Genomic DNA, 22,504 nt, shown 5'->3' with positions numbered 1-22,504 from the left:
CATCCCAGTCAAAGAGTTCAAAAATTTGTTGGTCAAACCTGCCAACCTGCTTTGGCCGAGGTAACTGTCATCTCAATCAAAGAGTGCAAAAATGTTGTGTTGGTCAAACCTGCCAACCGCCTTTAGCCTAGATCTTGATCTCGGCTGAAGGGTGCAAAAAAATTTTGTTAGTTAAACCTGCCAACCGCTTTTTCCCCTCAATTGGGCAAGGAGTCTAAAAATTTTTGTTGGTCAAACCTGCCAACCGCCTTTAGCCCAGATCCTGATCTCGGCTAAAGAATGCAAAAAAGTTTTGTTAGTCAAACTTGCTAACCGCCTTTGTCCCCTAGTTAGGCAAGGAGTCTAAAAATTTTTGTTGGTCAAACTTGCCAACCGCCTTTAGCCTAGATCCTGATCTTAGCTAAAGGGTGCAAAAAAGTTTTGTTGGTCAAACCTGCTAACCGCCTTTGCCCCCCCAACCTGGCAAGAAGTCTAAATTTTTTTTAGAAAGAGTTGGTCAAACCTGCCAACCCTCTTTGCCCCCTGTTGGGCACAGATTTGTTAGAAAAAGTTCGTCAATTCTGCCAACCATTTTGCCCCAGTTGGGCAAAGATTTTGCGTGGTCGGTCCTTCTTGTCGACCGTGTTAACTTTTGCCAAAGGTGTTTTGTCTGACATCGCTGTTTGTATCAGACTCTACCTTAGTGTGCATCCCATCTTCATTTACCAAGATGTGTTGGTGCACTCTCCTCATCAGGGCTTCCGTAGTAAGAGGCGGCGTTATTGTAATTGAATCCGTCAATTTATTATCAGCTGACAAACCTTGTTTGTACTATGTGATAACTAGGTTTCTAGGGCAATCTCCAATTTGATTAAAGTCTCCCAAAACTGGCTATTGTAAGACCTCAATGTTTCTTTCTCACCCATGTCTATGGAGAGAAGCTGGTCAATCTCCACTGGCATGTTGGTGTTCGTTCTGAATCTGGTCACAAATGTTTGCGCTAGTTGCGCCAATGAAGCTATGCTACCTTCTGGAAACCTTTCAAACCACGTTAAACCCAGGTCACTAAGGCTGGAAGGAAACAGGATACACATTAGAGCCTCGTTTCGTCGATACACGACCATAACCTGGCGAAAGTGGCGAAAGTGCATGTAGAGGTCCGACTTCCCCTCATAAGTAGTGAATTTGGGCTGGTGGAAGCCTGAGGGTAATGGTGTGTTCTTTATCACCGGAACAAACAGCGAGCTCTGCAACCTTGCTAACGCTTTGTCTGCTGGTTCATAGGCAGGGCATGGCTCTAGCATTCTAACCTCGACACTCCCATGTGTTCTAGGAGCCAACTATTGTAGTGTGGAGACTTTGCGGGGGTCGCGAACCTGAGTGTCTTCTCTTCTTCGAGCCCTCTCCTCAAGCACTGTCTGGAGGTCCGCCGACCTAGGCAACTTCGTGTGCCCAGATGTTGTTTGGTGCGAATGCGAGGGCTGATAACTACTTCCCTTCGTGTAAGACCTTTCAGTTCTCGTTCTCTCAGACTTGGAGTAACAAGTCTTGAAAGTCCTTGATTGTGTATCGCCTGTCTTGAGACTTTTACTTTTAACTTGTGACGGTGTGACTTGTCTGTCACGATCTTCTGAGTGGTAAGAGCGTGTGTTGCCATTGCGCTCCTCTTTTGTTGCCACCCCTTTGCCTTTTATCTGGCGCTTCATCGTCTCCATGTCTGCCGCCATCCTCCGTATCAATTCATTTTGTTCCCTTATGCGATCTTCCAGAACCTGAAGATCCAACCTTTGCCTCTGCCTTTCAGGGCTTTGGAAGCGATGAAGACTAGAGCCCCCCCTCTCTCATGTGTCCCTTCATGGGTTCTGTCGCTGGGGATCTAACTCTGTCATAGACGGGATAAAAGGTAAGGCTTCGCGTGTCCCGCCCCCCTCCGGGGTTTACCCATCAATAGTAGAGTGTGGCAAGTCTTCATTGTGCGCCATAGAATTCAATTAAAGAGGAAACTCAATCAAAATGTTTGTTCTTTATGAGATTTCCCACAGACAGCGCTAATTATACGAGCACGAATAATCTTCTCATATAATCTTGTTGATCAAGTTTGCACTCCTCCAAACGTCGTCGCTTTACTACCTGAAAACACAAACGTGAGCTAGCCGGCGAGGGTGTGCCGGAAACCTTTCTGATGCCCAAGGCAGCAAATAGACAATAGACACAAAAGGTCTGTGTATTCTAGGGTAAGAATTATGATACATGTACATAGGTCCTACTATGAGCTTTTATAGATTCTGCCTGACACAATCCTAGTAGGATTCCAACTCTCCTTATAAAAGTCCTCCTAGGAATCACACTCCCAGTGAAGAGTGTCTATCTTGATAACACTCTACTCACTACCAACCAAGTGAGATAGTTTGCACAATCCTAGTAGGACTCTATGTAGAGTCCTCCTAGGAGTCTCATGCCCAAGGATAATGCTTATCCTTTAAACACCCTCATCACTACAAGCCAAGTGAGATGGCCACTCCCTTATGCTCAGATATACATTCCTGACCTAACTGCCTTATCTTGGTCCCCTGTCGTTCAGGCTGTGTGACCGAAAGCCGATTTACCGAATTGCACCCTGCCAAGCTATACATAGCTTGGCCCTCTCTATTGACAACATCTCGGTCTGATAAAGGTCCACCTTCAGATAGCTAGGTCCAGCCCCTAGCAACCCATCTCTGATCGACCTAGTGTCTTCTTAGTCCAAGACCGAGCTACATTAGCTCTTATCTCGGCCCACTGTGCGGCCTGACTTCCAAAGAAGACTTTTCCTAGCTCGGCCCAATTTGTTTACAAATTACCCTCTAAAAAATCATCTCTGAATTAGTCATTAAACATGTCCTGCATGAGTTCTTTTGATTTCTTATACTATTCCACCCACAATCATATCTCATAAATATGTATGTATTGTATAATTCTACATCTTATTATATATAAATTTTAGCAGTGCTTCCATTTATTACTATATATATTATTGTTAAGTAATTGTTAGTATGAACACGTAGTACTTTATGATATTGTGATTAGTGGAGAAGGTGGGTAGGTGGGGTATTATGTTAGATGGTTGAAGAATATGAAGGAACATGATGAATGATGATTGGTTAAGAAGTACAAACACATGCTATTGTTGTTGTTATAATAGTAGTAATTAATGATGAGGTGATGGTAATGGTGATGGTGATGCTGATGGTGGTGATGGTTTTGTAGTTCAATCTGTTAATCGAGTTTGATATTTTTGATCAAATAAAACAAATTGATTTTGTTTAATTATCCGTTATTCATGTTTGAAGAAGAAATATATGAATATAGATGTGTGTGTGTATATATATATATATATATTTTTTGATATCCAACGAACTAGTGAACGCTTTTCAATCGGATTTTATGGTTAAGGATTTTTTGTCTTGAAATTTCACCCTGTGTCTCAATGCATTATTAATTGGATCATGTGACAATTTCGAGAATGAGAATTTTAATATATAATCTTATTGAGACATAAGATCATAAAAATTTAAGAGTAGATGATCTTGTGTTGGACTGCTCTGGTTTAAAGAGTTGAACTTGCATATACTAAATCATGCCTTCATATTCATGACAAAAGGACATCTTTAGGGATTGGGGATGCTGCTGTGACTAAGTCACAGCAGCGATCTGCTATGAATTTGTGAAGGCTTTTTCCGAGTCTTTTTTGATAATCTATGTACGTGGAGCAAATATTCGTCGCTTTCTGCACTCCTCGTGTTCAAACTTCGCTTCTTTCCGAGTGACCTGAGAACACAAAGACAGTGAGCTATCCAGTGGTGTACTACTGGAAAAACCTTCCGACGGTTAAGTTAGCACACTTAAAGAGAAGAAGAGAGAGAGAGAGAGAGACAAAGGGGTAGGTAGCTCTGATAACCAGATGTTCCAGACCTGTTGTATGGAGGCGCCGCACAATTTTAATAGCTTCTACGCGCACCACTCTTCTTGTCCTTTACTAGACATGTCGTTGTACTACCTTCTCTATTCCTTACATATATACGAGTTAATACCACCAAACAATATTTGGCCAAACCGCCAAACAATATTGACGCGCAATTTTAGTGGATTCCTCTCTTTGCATTCCGATTAGGCCACGTAGCAAATCCTATCGAGTTGCTTCCTACATAGCGCTACAGTCAGCCTTTTGCAACCGCATTACTCTCGACCGGCCAAAATCTGAGGCGTCTAGCCGACTTATTCAGCTGTACCCATTCGTCCCTGCTAACCTTGCTCGGCCTTGGACCATTGTTTCACCTAGCTCGGCTAATGATCTATGCCGAACAACTAGCCCAGTCCAACTTCCGGACCTTCGGCTAACTCAACCGCATGACCTATTGGCCCTTGGCTATGCCAACTCGGTCGCGTAATCCAACAACAAGGCCCAAGTCATAACTAGCCCGACCCGTTTGCTTGGTGTAAACTCCCCTCTCAATTGCCCCTTAATTCTATTTGCATTCGCATGACCAGAATTACATTACTGGGCCGGGCTAGACTCTTTGCTCGATGGTTAGCTTTGCTCAGTCGTTGGCCTTAAATCCCCTATATTATAACATGAATGAGATTACTCAACTTCAGCTCGGTATAGGAACTTCAAAGTTAGCGAGCAAAGTTAGCTCGACAACTTGTTTCTTGGCAAGTAAAATCAACTCAGCAACTTCCTTGGTGAACAAAATCAGCTTGGCAAGGACCTTCAAAGTTGGCGGGGAAAGTTAGCTCGACAACTTGTTTCTTGACGAGCAAAATCATCTCGACAAGAAACTTCAAAGTTGGCAAGCAAAGTCAGCTCGACAACTTGCTTCTTGGCGTGTTAAATCAGCTCGGCAAGGAACTCCAAAGTTGGCAAGTGAGGTTAGCTCGACAACTTGTTTCTTGGCGACCAAAATCAGCTTGGCAAGGAACTTCAACGTTGGCGAGCAAAGTCAGCTCGACAACGTGCCTCTTGGCGAGCAAAATTAGCTCGGCAAGGAACTCCAAAGTTGGCGAGCAAGGTTAGCTCGGCAAGGAACTCCAAAATTGGTGAGCAAGGTCAAGTCGACAACTTGTTTCTTGGCAAGCAAAATCAGCTCGACAAGAAACTCAACTTGGCGAGCAAAGTCAGCTCGACAACTTACTTCTTGGCGAACTAAATCAGCTTGGCAAGGAATTTCAATGTTTGCGAGCAAAGTCAGCTCAACAACTTGCTTCTTAGCAAACAAAATTAGCTCGGCCAGGAACTCCAAAGTCGGCGAGCTAGGTCAGCTCAGCAAGGAACCCCAAAGTTAGTGAGCAAGGTCAGCTTGGCAACTTGCTTTTTGGCAAACAAAATTAGCTAGGCAAGGAACTCTAAAATTGGTGAGCAAAGTCAGCTCGACAACTTGCTTCTTAGTAAGTAAAATCAGCTTGGCAAGGAACCCCAAAGTTGGTGAGCAAAGTCAGCTCAGTAATTTGCTTCTTGATGAGCAAAATAAGCTCGGTAAGGAACTCCAAAGTTGACAAGCAAGGTCAACTCTGCAATTTTCTTCTTGGCTAGCAAAATTAGCTCGGCAAGGAACTTCAAAATTGGTGAGCAAAGTCAGCACAGCAACTTGCTTCTTGGCGAGCAAAATTAGCTCAGCAATGAATTTCAACGTTGGTGAGCAAAGTCAGCTCGACGACTTGCTTCTTGGCGAGCAAAATCAGCTCAACAATGAATTTCAACATCGACAAGCAAAGTCAGCTCGACAACTTGTTTCTTGACGAGCAAATTCAGCTCGATAAGGAACTCCAAAGTCGGTGAGCTAGGTCAGCTAGGTAAGAAATTGTAAAGTTGATCAAAACCATTAACGACCCTCTTGTCGAGCAAAATCTACCCAGCAAGGATTTCCAAAGTTGATCAAAATCATCAACAAATCTCTTGCCGAGCAAAATTCACCTGGCAAGGAATTCTAAAGTGATCAAAACCATCAACAAATCTTTTGCCGAGCAAAATTAGCTTGACAAGGAATTCCAAAATTAAACAAAACCATCAACAAACCTCTCACCGAACAAAATCCACCCAGTAAGGAATTTTGATCTTTCCGTCAAAATGATCGTTAGTTGCCCCTTGGACCGCACTAAATCTGCTTGGTGGGACGAAAATACAACACTTCTAAAAAAATGATCTACTTGTTTCATTACTTCAATAGTAGAAAGGGTTACAAAAGTAAAACTAAGAATAAAACTTCTTATTGGCAGTATTCGGCGTTTTGGAAATAGATCAATCATTTATATTTTACAAGTTTTATGTCCCTTTTCCTTTGCCTTCTTACTGACGTCTTCCAAAACCGAACTCCCTAAATCTGTTCCATGGTTGTTTGCACGACCATCCTCTTGTTTGACTGCTTGAATCTTTCCTGCTACTCTCTTGTCATCTACTACCGGACTTGCCTTCATGGTAGCTGCGGCCGCATCATCTTCAACTTGAATGTGCTCATTAATGTGTTGCATGAGCCGTTCCATGGCCAACGCTTGATTCATTGTGAGCGAGTCTCTCAGTCTATGTTTGACTGGAAGACCGCACTTATACTGGGTGATTACTAGGTTCATCGGGCAATCAAGAATCTTATTGAATGTCTCCCAATACTTGGCATTGTATGCCTTCAAGGAGTTGTCTATTTCCATCTTGATTCCCAAAAGCTGGTCAATTTCTTTGGGTGTTTTGGTGTTGGTCTTGAATCGTGTTACAAATGCTTTCGCCAATAGCTGCCACCTCTCGATACTTTCCTCTAGCAGCCTCTCAAGCCATTTTAGGCCCAACTAGCCCAAACTCGATGGAAAAATAAGGCCCATGAGCATATCGTTTTTCCTATGTCCAGCCATAAACTGCCGGAAGTGGCTTACGTGCATGTACAGATTGTTTTTTCCCTCACAGAGTGTGAACTTTGGTTGATGGAACCCGGGGGGAGAGGTGCTTTCTTGACCTCTACGGAAAAAGAAGTAGCGCTCTGCCTTGCCAACTCTCTATTTGGTGGCGCGTGTGCCACCAAGCATGGTGGTGGCATGGGGACCATTTCACTGGCTCGCCATCTAGGGGCCAGCCGTCGCAATGCAGGCACCCTCTGTGCTTCCCGCCAACGAGCGTGCTCCTTCAACACATCCCTCAGGTCTTTCGAACGGTCGGAGTGTGAATATCCCAACGCCGTTGTCGGACGTAAGGGGTAGTAATTGCTGTCTTGTGTACGAGATGTCTGTAGACACCCCATTTTTGACTGCCCCTAAGATTTAGGCGCCACTGATTGATCACTCGATGATGAAAGTTGTGCTGTGCAAATGTTCGATTTCTTCAGTAAAAAGAGCTTCTAAATCCCAACCTTACACCCCATTTTGAACCAAAACTATTTTGACTAAAACTATTTTAGACCTTAAAACCCTCTGATTCAAAATATTTTTGAAAATGTTTTTACGATGTTCCGAGGCTCGGATTTTGCTAAATGTTGCATTTTTCGGTAAATCGAGTAAGGACAAAGTGGAGATAACTGAAAGAGAGGTGAACTCTTTGAAAAATCTTTGAAACATCTTATTTAGAGGTTTGGATTTGAAGAAAATAAGAGTGGAGGGAAAAAAACTAGTTGGGGGAAGAGTTAGGCATCAATCCGTTAGGACAAAACTGGGCAGCCTCACTAAATCAGGTCTATCCTTTTGTACACTTGGACTTTAGTTATAAGGCCACCATCATTGGAAATTGGACTTCCGGGGCTTCAATTTAGACCTAAGAATCTCCTAAAGTCGAGTCTAGATGAGGGAGATATGGCTGTTTGAAGTTAGGCATCAATCCGATTAAGCTAGAAATGAGCAACCTTCACTAAAATAGGCATAGCTCTCTGAACACTTAGAATTTAGATGTGATGATGCCACCATTAGAAAATACACTTTCGGGGCTTCAAGTTAGACTCAAGAATGACCTGAAAAGGATTCCAGATGAAGGAGATATGCCCATTTGAAGTTGGGTCTGGAAGTAGATTTTTGATGGCCGGGAAGTGGTCGGCAGATGGCTGGCCGGCCACCATTGATAGCCGGCAATGCACACTTTTGGCCTGTCTGCCAGTGGTGAAAAACCTAGATATTTTTGGCCAGCTGTCCCCCAAAAGCTCTAGCTGTTCCAAGCTTGATATTTTTGACTTGAGGGGCTGTTTTTCTATATAAAGGGTTTCTTCATGGTTTAAGGTTGAAAAAAATTCCAAAAGTTTCAAAGCTTGAAATTCTCTCTCTATCTCTATCTTGCAACCTATATATTCTCTCTCTACACTTCCTAAACTAATATTGGAGCTCTCCTTACTGAGATTATTTAGTCCAAATTTCAGCCCTTGAGAGTCAGAACTTGTTGGTTTGTGAACAAAAGTGTTATTCCTCTTCAAGAGGTATAATTTTGACCATCTTTGCACTACTTCTTTTCTATCTTTTCTTGCTGATTTTGAAGTGTTTTTCAACTATTTTTATGGGCTGAAACTTGTGGTTTAAGACTATTAAAGATAGAAGGGTTAACCACCCTTCTTTAAACCTTATTCTCTAAGCCTTTACACTTGTGTTTCCCATTTCTTCATCAACTTTTTTTTGAGCTTTTTATCACTGATTTTCAGAGGTTTTCGATTGAACTCCCAAAAATGGAGGGATTAGCCACCCCTCATTTGGCTTGTTTACTAGTTTAAATTGCTCTATGTTTTAGCTTATTATTTTAGCTACTTTTGTCTTCATTCCAGCACATTTTTGTACTGCTTTTGAGCTGTTTTTGGACTGTCTAAACTCTAAAATTTTGGGCTGAAACTTGTGATTTAAGGCCAATAAGGGTGGATGGATGGCTCACCATTCCTTCTACCTGGCTTCCAAGGCCTTTACCCTTGTGTTTCCCACCTTGTTGTCACCTTTTTTTGAGCTTTTAAATACTAAATTTCAAAGTTATTTCAGTGGCCAAAATCATGTTTTGAAGTCTAAATTTGGAGGGGTTAGCCTCCTCTCATTGTGTCTTGCTTATTAGCCTAGTTTGTGCTATGTTTTAGCATGTTAATCTAGTCTTTTTTTAGCTCAATTCCAGCATGTTTTAGGATTTATTTTAGACTGTTTTAGCACATTTGTGGGTTGTTAGTTGCTTTTGAGCTTTGTTTGCATGCTTATAGTGTAACTGTATTAACTGTTGTGTTCAAATCTATATTAACTATTGTGTTCAAATCTGTTCAGAAAATTGGTTTAAAACAGTAACTTCGGAAGTGTTGTTCTTTTTGGGTATAAATCCAAAAAATTATCAAATCAGCATCATTAGAACTGGTTACGAGTTTAGTTGCTTAAATTTTTGGCTTTGCGTTGATTGCTCATGTATACTAAGAAAACCATTAATTTCTTTAAAGTGCTTTAGAAATTAACCTGTTTAGATACAATTAATTGTAAATAATTATTTTCATAAGAAAATCAAGTGAAACCAATTGGGTTTGAAACTTAGGATATATTAGTTGATATCTGGAGGGTTTTGGAATTTTTTGAACGTGGAGTGGGTTTTGTAATTTTCAAAGTTGCGAATAGATTGGGAAAACTTGTTTAAAATTCTGTTTTTATCTTAAAATTACTTTTAATTAAGCTTCGATTTGAACCTATGTCATGGGTGATTGTAGACCGCCCGAACGTCACAGCTCCGCACGCGAAGGGGCGAAATCCATTTTGTTCATTAGCTACTACAGTTTGGAGTCATGTCACGGTTCTGAATCTAATCTCGCAAAGTGCAATGCAAGACCGATGAATCACCAAAGAGTCCAAATCTGGCAAATCGTTTTGAAAAACTAATTTTAATAAAAATGTGTCAAACATGGACTGCTTTGCCAGATACAGAGTCGCCACCTAAATGTTTTTGTTTTGGGAAATTTAGAAAACCCTAATTCGTGCCTAAGGCCGCGTGTCTATCATCACCAAAGTTGCCTCGGCTCGAGAACTTGGGTACGAGAGGGGAAGGTCATGAAATGAGCACCCCCGCTCGCCCGATCAAAGGATCGGCCTTTACTAACATGATATATCACTTTTAAAAACACATGCGTTCTTATTCCAATTATTAGCTAGAATTACTATGTGATGCCAAATATAGACTAGATCGCCTAAGTTGGAACAAAACATCTCATGTTTGTTTGTTTGAAAGTGGTTTAAAGGTGTTACTCACAAGTAGGCTAAGACGTGGATTTGTCACCCTCAGGTGGGCTTAAGAAAACATGATTTTGCCAACTCAAGTAGGCTTAAAACTCGCATTTCGATGAATTGTTCCAATTCAAGTAATCCAACCTTCATCCACAAGCATTCATGCAATTAAACACTTAAACAATTAGCCTCATGGCAAGCATGCTATTATGGCAGCACTTACATTCATGCAAGATGCTAAAGCATAAACACTTACAGTGTATTACGAGCCAAAACAACAACTAGTTAGAAATCATGCATGATCCTAGCTATGTTAAGATGTCTAATGCAACACATGCAAAAATGCAACTAAATAAGCTCGGCTAGTCTAAGATGTCATGTGAAATGCAACTTGATAATCATGTATTCAAATCGGTATTGAAATACAATGCAGTTAGTATGATACGCCGAGCCTGGTGTATGCAGGACAGATGAATGGATGCAAACATGCAAACATAAGGATGCTAATTGAAATATGTCCTAAACTAACCATCGAAAGCGGTTAAGTAAAAAGGAGAAAGACGTGGGGTTGGAAGATATTCACATACTCACGCACACTTATTACAAAATTCGTCCTCTCGACGGAGGGTCTAAATAAATAATACAAGCTAGCTACGCTAAGCTAAACAACTAATCTAATAATCTAATTAGACTAATTATTACAACACCGAATTGAAAATTAGCTAACACTAAGCTAATTAAGAATTTACAACAATGAATTGAATTAGCTAACACATTAACTAATTAATTACAAATCAACTAACTATACAAAGCAGTTAAAACGGCCTCGAGAGGAGGGACACATACATGCTCGGTCGGCCTTGCTCGGAAATCCGTTGCCATGCCTCATCTTGCCTCTGTTTGCACTGTTCTGCACCTCTGAAAATTGTACAAATCTCTGTGATGCTTCTGAACAACCTCATGGACATCCTGAGAGGCCATCGACCAAAAGATATGGCCATCGGCCAAGGGAAAAGGGTAATCGACCACTTTTGAGTCCATCGGCCAAAAATTGTTAGCCGATCGGCACACCAAATAGCCGATCGGCCATCTCTTCTTGCAGACTGCTTCTTTTGCTGCAACAGAGTACAAATAGAGGCATGGCAATACATTTGCAAGAAAAGGTTATGCAACTACACCCCTTATTATGTTTAAGACTCAAAGGAGTGTAGTGCTCGACTCTCGAGCCATCAATCAAGCATTTCGATGCATGATGGCCAAAAAGGCCAAGTTGCACAATTCAATGTGAATGAAATACACAAAACACATAATGCCTTAAACTCTATCATGTTGGATCAAGAGTGTCGGCGACCGAGGATTGAGGCACGTTTTATCACTTCAAGTATGAAACGTCTCTCGTTCCTCGCGTTTGGTTTAACACCTTAAACCAAACACAATGCAATGCACGCAACACGGAGATGCTATGTGATGCAACATAAGCATGCCAAATGAAATGTAACAAGCATGCAAAATGCAATGAAACCTAATCATGCAAACATGCAATGTACCAAGCACGCGAAATGTAATGCAACCATAACAAGCAAGCGACAACATGCAAACTAGCAAGCATGCAACAACATGCAACGTGACAAGCATGCAACAACATGCGAAGATGGACTTAAACCAAAATGGGCAGACCTTGGCCATGCCCAAATCAGTGGCCAAAGTGATGAATTGATGACATGAAATACAAGACAAGCATGCATGCTAATTGGCCCAAGAATTAAGGCATGAAGACACCAACTCTTAAGAGCACTTAAAGAGTGAAAAGTTTGGACAAGTGACAATATTATAGGCCCTACAATTAAGCATGGAATGATGCCAAATCAACCAAACAATGCAAGTATGGCATGTTAAGAGGCCCAAAGCTCAAGGTTAGTAAAGGGACTTGCACTAAGGCTATGAAAAACATGAAGCAAATGGCCTAAGCAAACCAAAGCAGTCCTAAAGCATACCAAAGTGAGTCTAAAACATGCATGAACCAAAGCCAAAATAAGTCAACATGAATGGCATAAGGCATGATGCAAGTAAGGCCAACAAAGGGGATTGCACTACACCTATCAAAACCAAACATGGCATGACTTAACCAATAAAAATCAGAGTTATGGCATGTCAAAATAAGCCCAAAAACCCACTGAGATGGCATCCTAAAGACCTAAGCATGGAGCCATGCACAATAACCCACTCTTAAGGCATAAAACACCAACTCTCCTAAGCATTAAAAGAGTGACAAATGCAAGTGTATGGCTACACTACATGGACTGAAATCACATATGAAATGATGCCAAATCATGAAAATGGTCTAAGCAATGCATGCTAATGACTTGGACACTCAAAGCTAACATGCTAGATTGAACCATGGCTATACAAAACAATGTATGCATGACCAAGACAACACAAATCAGAGCTCAAGCATGGTAAAACATGAGGGAACGCTTCTTTGAGTTGAGCCAAAACACGCAAGAATGATGGTCCAAACACATAATGCATGTTAAGGCAATAGAGAGGATTACAAGACAAGTGCATGGTGCATGCAAGAGGCTATTAAACCAACCTTAGACAAAGGTATAACATGGTAAAATAACACCTAATACTTGCTGAAATAGGGCCAAAACACGCTAAGCAAACATGCTACTATTGTGAGCCATTTATACTAGCATATGAGACACATGGAGAGGGGGGTATCCTTCTCCTATTTAAGACTCCAAAACCACCTTTCCACCACTGAAAATTCTCTAGATTTCAGTGGTGAGAAGGCCAAAACAAGGTGGTCCCAAAGCTCAAAAAGAAAGGCACAAAACAAGGCCAAACAAGGCCTAAGAGGGGGTAAACTACCCCCAACACAAAAGTGACCTTAAATAAACATCACAAGCATGAAAAATCAGAACTTTTTGTAGTTCAGAGTTAAGCTTAAAACAATATGCAAGTAGGTCTAAAAGCTTAAGCCAAAATAGATGATTAAAAGCTAGAATTTCACCCTTGAAGAACACCTTCAAGAACACAACCCCAGCACTCTTTTCTGACCAAAACTAGTCCATGAACACTAAAACCAACTCCTCAGTACCTTAGCAATAAAAGGATGGTGTTCTAGTAGGTGTTTGTGTGCAATAGTGTGAAGATTTTATACTTTTGGGCACAAACAAGGGCCAAATAAGAGAGAGAGGTAAAATATATAGAGAGAGATATAGAACTTGTATCTCAGATTTTCAGAACCTCTGGAAAGGGAGAAGGGCCTCCCTTCTTATAGAATTTCAATTCTCAAGCTTGTTGAACAAGCTTGAGTCTTGAATGCAATCCCTCCATACACGCGTATGGAGGATGAGAATTGTGCCTACCAGCTATCACAGCTGGCATAAAATATCTGCAAAAAGCAGATGGAAAGGTCTTAGCTCAAAAATATGGCCGATCGACCAAAAAGAGTGCCGATCGGCCACCACCTATGGCCGATGGCACAATGCCTTAGCCGATGGGTTGAGGGGATGGCCAACAAGCCACCCTCTTCCCTCAGAAGCAAAAACACAAGTCCTTGGTCCACAACCATGCACAAAATAGACAAGTTGAGAGATTCTAAGGCAAGGCGCGCAGCCGAGACCTTCGGGAACTCAAAACGAACACGAGCATGGATGATCATCAAGTGTTCAGACGATGACGTCCAAGTCTTGAGGACGGTCAAAAATGGGGTGTCTACAATTGCCCCTCTTTGACAGAACTCGAAAGTCATAAGATGAATGTCAAAGCCCAGAGACGACCCATTTTCAACAAGGCCGAAGACTTAGACAAGTATACAAGATAACAAAGATATGCGCCTGCAGGCAGGGGCAAGATGCAAATGACATGCACGATGCCAAACATAACTTATGATCATGTAAAGAGAGCTGTAATGAAGCATTCATGCAAAACAAATACAACATTTTAAGCAAGCGAATACAAACCAAACTACAATACATGCAGAAAGGATGTAAGAGAATTATACAATTCTCGCTACGTCTCACGCGGAGTAAATACAATACCGTCTGGTTGCACCAGTCTCAAATGAACCGTACATACAATATCGTGCCTATAAAAGAAAGAAACTCAACAGGTACAATATAGGTAGCAACATATATTTAACGTTACGTCAAGGTATAATTCTAATACAAGACAAACACGTGTGCACAATGCTGATGGAAACATGCATAGCAATGCAAGTGAAAAGTGCATAACAATGTAAGTAGAACGTGCATGTCCACGCAAGTAAAGAGTGCGCATAACAATGCGAGTGAAAGAGGTGCATAATAATGCAACCTAAGTGTGGGCATAACAATGCGGAAAGGGGTGCATGACAATGCAACCTAAGTGTGACGCATAACAATGCGAGTGGAAGGGGTGCATGACAATGCAACCTAAGTGTGACGCATAACAATGCGATTGAAACAAGTATAACAATGCAAGTAAGGCATGCGCGAGAACGCAAATGAAGAGTGCATAACAATGCAACTAAAACAAGCATGACAATGCAAGTAAAATATGCGCGACAACGCAAGTAAGGGGATGCATAATAATGCGATTTTGAAATAAGCATAACAATGCAAGTAAAAGATGCGTGACAACGCAAGTAATGTGATGTATAACAATACAATTTTGAAACAAGCATAATAATGCAAGTAAAACATGCGTGACAACGCAAGTAATGGGATGCATAACAATGCAATTTTGAAACAAGCATAACAATGCAAGTAAAACATGCATGACAACGCAAGTAATGGGATGCATAACAATGCAATTTTGAAACAAGCATAACAATGCAAGTAAAACATGCGTGACAACGCAAGTAAGGGGATGCATAACAATGCAATTTTGAAACAAGCATAACAATGCAAGTAAAACATGTGTGACAACGCAAGTAATGGGATGCATAACAATGCAATTTTGAAACAAGCATAACAATGCAAGTAAAACATGCGTGACAATGCAAGTAAGGGGTGCATGACAATGCAATTTAAGTGTACGCATAACAATGCGAGGAAAAACATAAACACATGTAAGTAAAACATGTGCGACAACACAAGCAATGTGTGTAACAATGCGAGAACGGGTGCATAAACACATGAAAGTAAAGCATGCGTGACAACGCAAGCAATGTGTGTAACAATGCGAGAACGGGTGCATAAACACATATAAGTAAAACATGCGCAACAACGCAAGTAATGTGTGTAACAATGCGAAAGGGTGCATAAACACATGTAAGTAAAGCATGCGCAACAACGCAAGCAATGCGTGTAACAATGCGAAAGGGTGCATAAACACATGTAAGTAAAGCATGCACGACAACGCAAGCAATGTATGTAACATTGCGAAAGGGTGCATAGACACATGTAAGTAAAGCATGCGCGACAACGCAAGTAATGTGTGTAACAATGCGACAACAAAGAGATGTATATATTCAACGGAAGCATGGCAAAGGCATATTATTCGTGATGTTGAGATTCAACTTTAAAACAAGACGGGGCATGCTCAATGCAAGAGTGAAAAGACGTATAACCAATGCGCGCTTTACAAGCGTGACGAAACATTCGTTAGGCATGATATTTAAAAGCAATTCTCGAGCAATTCTTGAATTTTACAATATACAAAAGGATACGAAAAAGGATACATCTTGTGCGTATCGAGTGTCGCATACGGAAGACACGGTTCGAAGTCAACACGAAGGCCGCTTAAGCTTCAAAAGTGTATTTTCTTGCACTTTCTTGAAAAATGAGGGTACCAATCAACATAACTGACCCAAACAAGGGTATTGGAGGTTCATTGACCACAAGGGGAGGCCATCGGCCGTCCATCGGCCATCAAAAGAGATCATCGGCCAAAAATGGCAATTTCGGGGCAGTTTTGTCCATTCACATCGGGTCTTTAAATATAGGGCCTCAAACCCTATTTCCTCACTTTGCCTTGGTCGAAAATCCTTGCTCTCTCTCTCTAGGTCATTTCTCGTCCTTAGGTCCGAGCTTTTCCTTTGTTTTCGAGCCTCCTGCAACTTCCGATTCACGAAGCCCTCGTTGTTTTACACACTTTAAACCGAACGAAACACGTTTCCGGTGCCACATTCTCAATTTCCACCACTTGGGGTTTGTTTTCCCCTAGTTTACCCCGATCTTCGTGCCTTTTTCCACACTCTGACCTTTTCTTCCATTTTTCACTCCTCGGGGTTGACTTTTGGCATTCTTGCCCATTTTCCACACCCTCGGCCATTTTTGCACTCTTCTTGAGATGGCAGACGACATTCCACGAGGTGGGACTCCCCCAGAGATGGATATGGACCCTGAGGTCGAGCTCTTGCTGCTGAGCGTTCAACCTTTCGATCCGGCGGCCTACAGGCCGGCGATACACATACTGCCTCCCGATAGCATCTGCCAGTTCAGGAGCTACGCATGAGGTGCGCCGTTAGAGCTTTTGCTACGCGAGCTAGAGTCACACCTATCTTACGGCGTTGCTGAGGTATACTCTTCCACTCTTTTATTTTTTGCAATGTAGATCGTACGCTTCGGGTAGCCAGTACTGTTCTATAACTGATTAACTGAAACACACTTGTAGATCACATACTTAGTTCACCGTGAGCACACCCACACCCGATATCTGTGTAAACTCGAACACATGCACACACACTGCATTTTCATCAATTTCGAATGCATTCAAACATTGTATTTCTGACACTGCTTCGTATCTGTTTGTCTTAAACACAGGGAGATTCCCATGCCTTCCAGGGATATGGGAACACCATCGCCCGAGGTTGGTACATGGAGTTGCCGGACAGAGTTCGCCATGTCGTCGATCAGGCCGGCTTTGGCACTTTCTGCATGGGACTCTCGCGCCTCACTGCGAGTAGGCCCCTTCTTGGTGCACTGGTAGAGAGGTGGTGGGGCACCACTGATTCCTTCCACCTTTCCACAACAGGGGAGATGATGATGACTCCCTTCAACTTCTCCATGCCCACCGGCATCGGAGTAGGGGGTGATCCGATTCTTTTCGACACCAATATAGGCGAGTGGGACGTTGCCCAGATCTACTTGCTCGGCGCTCGGCCACCTCTCTCCCAGCTAGGGTTCGTGAGGTATTCTTGGTTCAAGGACCAATTTCGGATTCAAGCACCCACGACCCGTGAGGAGGTGGAGCAGTATGCTCGAGGTTTCATTATGTTCTTGTTGGGGACCACCCTCTTCGTCGACCGGGCGAACACTGTTGCCCTTTATCTGCTGAGCACACTGGTGGACGTGACCAGGATCTAGCGCTATGACTGGGGCGGCGCAGGCTTGGCCACACTTTACGAATATATGAGTTCATCGTCTCGCCGCAGCGGACATCTGCTTGGAGGCTACTGGCGGGCCTGGGAGGTACATTTTTCCCTTCTGCTTTACAGTTCTGCCCTATACTATCTGTACACCACATATACTGCACACATGCAATCTACTTTACACTGGCTGTACACTACACACACCGCGCAATACACTGCACACCGTTATCTAATTTTTGCTGTATCTGCATTCTGCCTTACTGATAAGCATACTCATTCTCACCTTATTATACTATGTAGTTGTGGGTGTATGCCTACTTTCTGAGGCTTGCCCCAGTGCCGGACGTAGAGATGCCCTCCACTGTCCCATACTCTCATCGATACGATGTGAGGTGCGAGCAGAGGCCGCGGGAGTCTTTCTTGTTCTTCTGCAGATACTTCGATACCATTACCACAACTGAGGTATTTCAAACATTACAGTTTATTTAAGCTCCACTTTACATTGTACTTTCAACAGCAGATAACAAACTGTATATCCTGTCATTTGCAGATCACCTGGCAACCCTGGGCTGTGTTACCAGAGGCAGTAAGAGATCAGTATGCGGGTGCTTGGGAGACTGCCCGGTTTAGGATTTTGCTGGAGGGTCCGGTCTGCCAGGCATAGTATTTTGGGGAGCGCTTCCTGCGTCAGGCCCTAGGCCTACCAGAGCAGATAGTCCCGAGGCCACCTCCTACCTATACGAGGGCTACCGAGAGGAACACCCTGCAGGAGATGATAGATCATACGATCGGCTGGGACTCTAACTTCTTTAGAGATGAGGGCGACTATAGTGAGTTCATCCAGACTTATCTGATGCGACCCTTGGCCAGTGCTCACCGAGTCGAGAGAGAGAGGCCTGCAGCGCCAGTAGCAAGAGCAGGAGTACCAAGGGCGACTCAGGCCCGTGACAGGAGTGGGTCCCGGAGGGGACAGAGAGTGGAGTGGCCAGAGCTGCCCACCACCATGACATGCCGAGGACAGGGTGGGGAGACCTATCAGATACCCATTGCTCCTCCTCTGGCTGATCATGAGCTCGTCGGAGTTCGTGGTTCGACCCCGGTATGTACTATACTTTGCATTCTGTACAGTCATTTCATTTCATTTGATATCCCATAGAATACTAATGACTTCAAACACTTTTGCAGGTTTTGATTGAGTACACTGGGCAGGCCCTGGAGCTGACGGCCTCAATGATGAGGATGTTGCAGAGGAGCATAGACCTACTGACCATTTACGGTAACCCGGTGAGTTCTTTCAACCTCGGTCTCAAGACTCTGCATAATCTGTTCCATACTGATATGATACATCACATTTATCAATACGGCACTTGATACATTGCACTCACATACCACTCACGGCACTGATACACTGGTACTCGTAGCATTCATACACTGTACTCATACACTGTATTCGGTATTCATACTCGAATTTGCATAGCATAACTGATGCGTTTGCCAATTGTTCTTTTCAGGCCCCATTCCAGATACCGGTCACAGGGGGTGCCTCAGCAGGACCTTCAGTGCCTCCTAGAGCAGCAGGGGGAGCCAGACGGGGGATGACGATACACAGCCGAGGCAGACATAGGCGTGCTCGTGCTGAGAGCAGCTCACGTGAGCCTACCTCAGATTATGAGTCTGATGAGAAGGCAGCGTCGTCTCAGGATGAGGCTGGGGACGGCTCAAATTCAGACTCTGATGGTGGAGATCCTGGACCTTCGTCTAGGAAGAGGACCAGGACGGACTCCCGTACTTGAGGCTACCGGCGCCGATCCAGACATTTTGCTGGTTTTCTTTTTTTGCTTTATTTTTCTTTTTACTAGTAGTTTAAGCACATTGTACTGCGTTAGGTAGATTTTATTTTCTTCAAAACTATGTACTTTTGCAAAAGAAATATGATGGAATGAAACAGCTCTTTTTGTTGAAAAAATGTTACATTTGTACATTCTAAGCATCGCATCGCATTGCATTATATTACATAACAATGTAAATGAGATTGAACTTTGTTTGGAAAACTAAACACTCGAATTGTATTAATCAGGTAGTGAGCCAACTAACAACAAAACAACTCGATAAGCAAAACAAAGAACTTGACAAGCTAACCAAATGTAAATACAACTCGATAAGAAAAGCAAAGACTAAAGAACACGAAACACAACTCGATAAGCAAAAGTACAACAACTCGATAAACAAATTGCAGTAACACAGGCGCGACTTCACAAAATCATCACCGAAAGGCATTTGAAGTGGAACCAGTCACAAGTTCTCAACATCTTCAACACATATACAGCTTAGAGAACAAAGGGAGTGGCCATCGGCCAAGAGAAATGGCCATCGGCCAACATTACTAGCCGATCGGCCAAAAAAGATGGTCGGTCGGCACTATTTTTGGCCGATCGGCCAAAAATGGCAAGCACCTCCAGAATACTGACACCTACTTTCCACTCAACACCTTATCTTCTACAAAAGCCTCAGCTTCATAGTTTTCTCCATTTCAGCTCAGTTTTTGCACCAAATGGAAGCGTTTCTTGTCCAGAATCTCACAAATTGGATTGCCAACTTGGATGGCTCGGAAAAGCTGAATTTCCGGGGCGTCGGCATAAATGCACTATTCACTTTGAGTCGCACCCCGCTGCGTTTTCTGTTCCTTCATGCCGCGGAAAGGTTTTGGAATCCGGCAACACACATCTTTAGCTTTGTCGGACAAGAGATGTGTCCCACTTTCGAGGATTTCCAAGCTTTAATGGAATCCGAGCGTGATGAAGAAATCTTGCCTTAACTCCGGTTCGGCCACGTCCAAGCCTTAGGACGGATGTGTGGGCTTACTTTGCATGACGTTTGGTCATTGATTCATGACAGAGAGTTGGACATTCCAAGCTTGATTCGTCGATTTTCTGATGCCGGCGACCGCGACGATCATCATTGGCAGGGTTATCGGCGACATGCGCTTTGCTTATGCATGTTGTCTCAATTCTTGTTTGCCCCAGGCTCTAGAGGGTTTAGCACTCGTTTGATTGAAGTTGCCGAGGGCTTAAAAGAGGGCAAGAACTGCATCGCCATGACGCTAGCTGAGACATTGATGGGTTTGGACGCTTTTCATCGCCGGGAGACGACTAGATTCGCGGGGAGTCCACTGCTACTGCAGGTAATGTTTTCCACCCTATCTCACATATATTGCTCACATCACTCGGCCCTCAGGCTAGGTTTTTCTCTCAAACCCCTTTTTCTCACTTTTTCTCTCAACGTACACCTCTCTATTCTTTAATCTCTCATTTTTCATCCCTCCCCAGGTATGGTTGATGGATAAATTGAAGGTTGTGGACTCATGCCCATCATATTCAGCTCGCAGCTATTTCTTCTGACGACGTCTAGTCGATGCCCCAGATGAGGGATGGTGGTGCAACTGGATGTGCAGTTTGTCTGATCTCAACATTGCTTGGTGCTGCCCCTGGCTCAATTTACCGGCAATGAGCTACAGTATAACCCGTCAGCCCGGGATCCAGTTGATTGGCTTGACACACTGTGTCTTTTACTTTCTGTTCCAATTTCGGCGTCAGTTCGGACATGATCAGACTTGCCCGGAAGAGGGGATAGAGTACCCTGCTACATTTCCAGCCCGAGGCGCATAGCTAGCTCGGTATGCCACAGCATGGAGGACAAGAGAGCTTCTGGCCCCCGCTCTCACTTTCAGTTGCACCCTCTCTGATGAGTGCATAGCTTGGCTTGATGAGGAGGTGCAGATCGGGCCCACTTTGGCATCAGAGGCTTCCACAAGCTCTAGGAGGAGACGCAGGAACACCTGACTATGTCCCGGATTTATTTGCTTTAATCAGAACTTTTAAGCTTTCTTTTTGAATGTAATGAAAAGCAACTTCAATTTGTATTCAAGAGTAGGAGAACTCTGTATTGAAATCAATGTAATTGAAGGTTGTGGGTACTAAAATTTTTTCGTTTGGTCCAAAAATGGTCTAAGTTATAAAAAGATTAATTTGAGCATAATCAACTTTTATTAAAACTTTTCAAAACCATTTTTGATATGGATCACAACTGGACACGCCCGAGATCTATCACTGAGATGTATAACCCCGAATCCCAGTAATTGGAAAGTTGCCCCTAGTCTAAATAGCACTGTACCGGAGATCACAACCGAGCTCCTAAATGCAGAATAGACAAAGATGACCAAACATGATCATATGGACAAAGTTAATCGGGGAAGTATTTATGGCTGGACTTCAGGATGAAGTTGCTTACGTATCCCAAAGATAGGAATCAAGCCTTCCGTAGTTTGGCTTGGTTCACTCGTGTATTAACTCTATCCTTTTGCACTCTAACTTTTTCCAAGTCCGCCCTTTATGGGTTTTCAACCTTGCGAGCTCAGTTTTTATAATTTCAAATTTTTCATGCCCTAACTTTTGCCTAGGTCGCCCTTTTGAGTTTTCAGCCTAGCAAGCCACTCATGGAAAGTATTTCTTCAACTTGTCCATGTTGATCAGTTGGGAGAACTCTAGGCCATCTAGGTCCATCAAAACGACAGCTCTACCCGACCAGATAGACTTGATGATGTAAGGGCCAGTCCAATTAGGTCTGCATTTGCCCCTAGGGTCGTGGATGAGAGCTCGATTGTCTTTGAGCACAAGATCTCCTTCCTTTAAATTCCTAGACTTAACCTTTTTGTTGAAAGCCCTGGCAATTCGTCGTTGATAACCCTGAACGTGATACAGTGCTTTCAGCCTTCTTTCATCAAAGAGCATAAGTTCTTCGAACCTGTTTTGCTGCCAATCTGCCTCGACTATCTGACACTCAGCCAATACTCGCAATGACGGAACCTCAATTTCGATAGGCAGAACGGCCTCCATCCCATAGACCAAGGAATACGGAGTCACCCCAGTAGAAGTTCGAATTGAAGTCCGGTAGCCCCACAGAGCGAACGACAATTTATCTAGCCAGTCCTGATAGGTTTTCACCATCTTCTGCAGAATACGCTTGATGTTCTTGTTGGCGGCCTCAACTGCTCCGTTG

The 22,504-nt window shown here is 43.0% G+C and overlaps 1 protein-coding gene across 1 annotated transcript; it reads left to right on the top strand.

The window, feature by feature from the left end:
• The first annotated feature begins 3,495 nt into the window (after positions 1 to 3,495).
• On the top strand, positions 3,496 to 19,422 carry LOC145797266 (uncharacterized). Its single transcript, XM_082883981.1, has 5 exons — positions 3,496 to 17,549; positions 17,750 to 17,911; positions 18,000 to 18,548; positions 18,635 to 18,733; positions 18,961 to 19,422. Exons 3-5 carry the CDS (start codon positions 18,222 to 18,224, stop codon positions 19,240 to 19,242), a joined length of 708 nt encoding a protein of 235 aa, XP_082740107.1. The 5' UTR covers positions 3,496 to 17,549; positions 17,750 to 17,911; positions 18,000 to 18,221; the 3' UTR covers positions 19,243 to 19,422.
• Positions 19,423 to 22,504: the final 3,082 nt, after the last annotated feature.

This window comes from Camellia sinensis, chromosome 8 (assembly GCF_055761805.1).
Source record: "Camellia sinensis isolate YWXY chromosome 8, ASM5576180v1, whole genome shotgun sequence".
Taxonomy (NCBI): domain Eukaryota; kingdom Viridiplantae; phylum Streptophyta; class Magnoliopsida; order Ericales; family Theaceae; genus Camellia; species Camellia sinensis.
The sequence above is the reverse complement of the archived record's forward strand: the minus strand, read 5'-3'. Positions and strand labels throughout refer to the sequence as shown.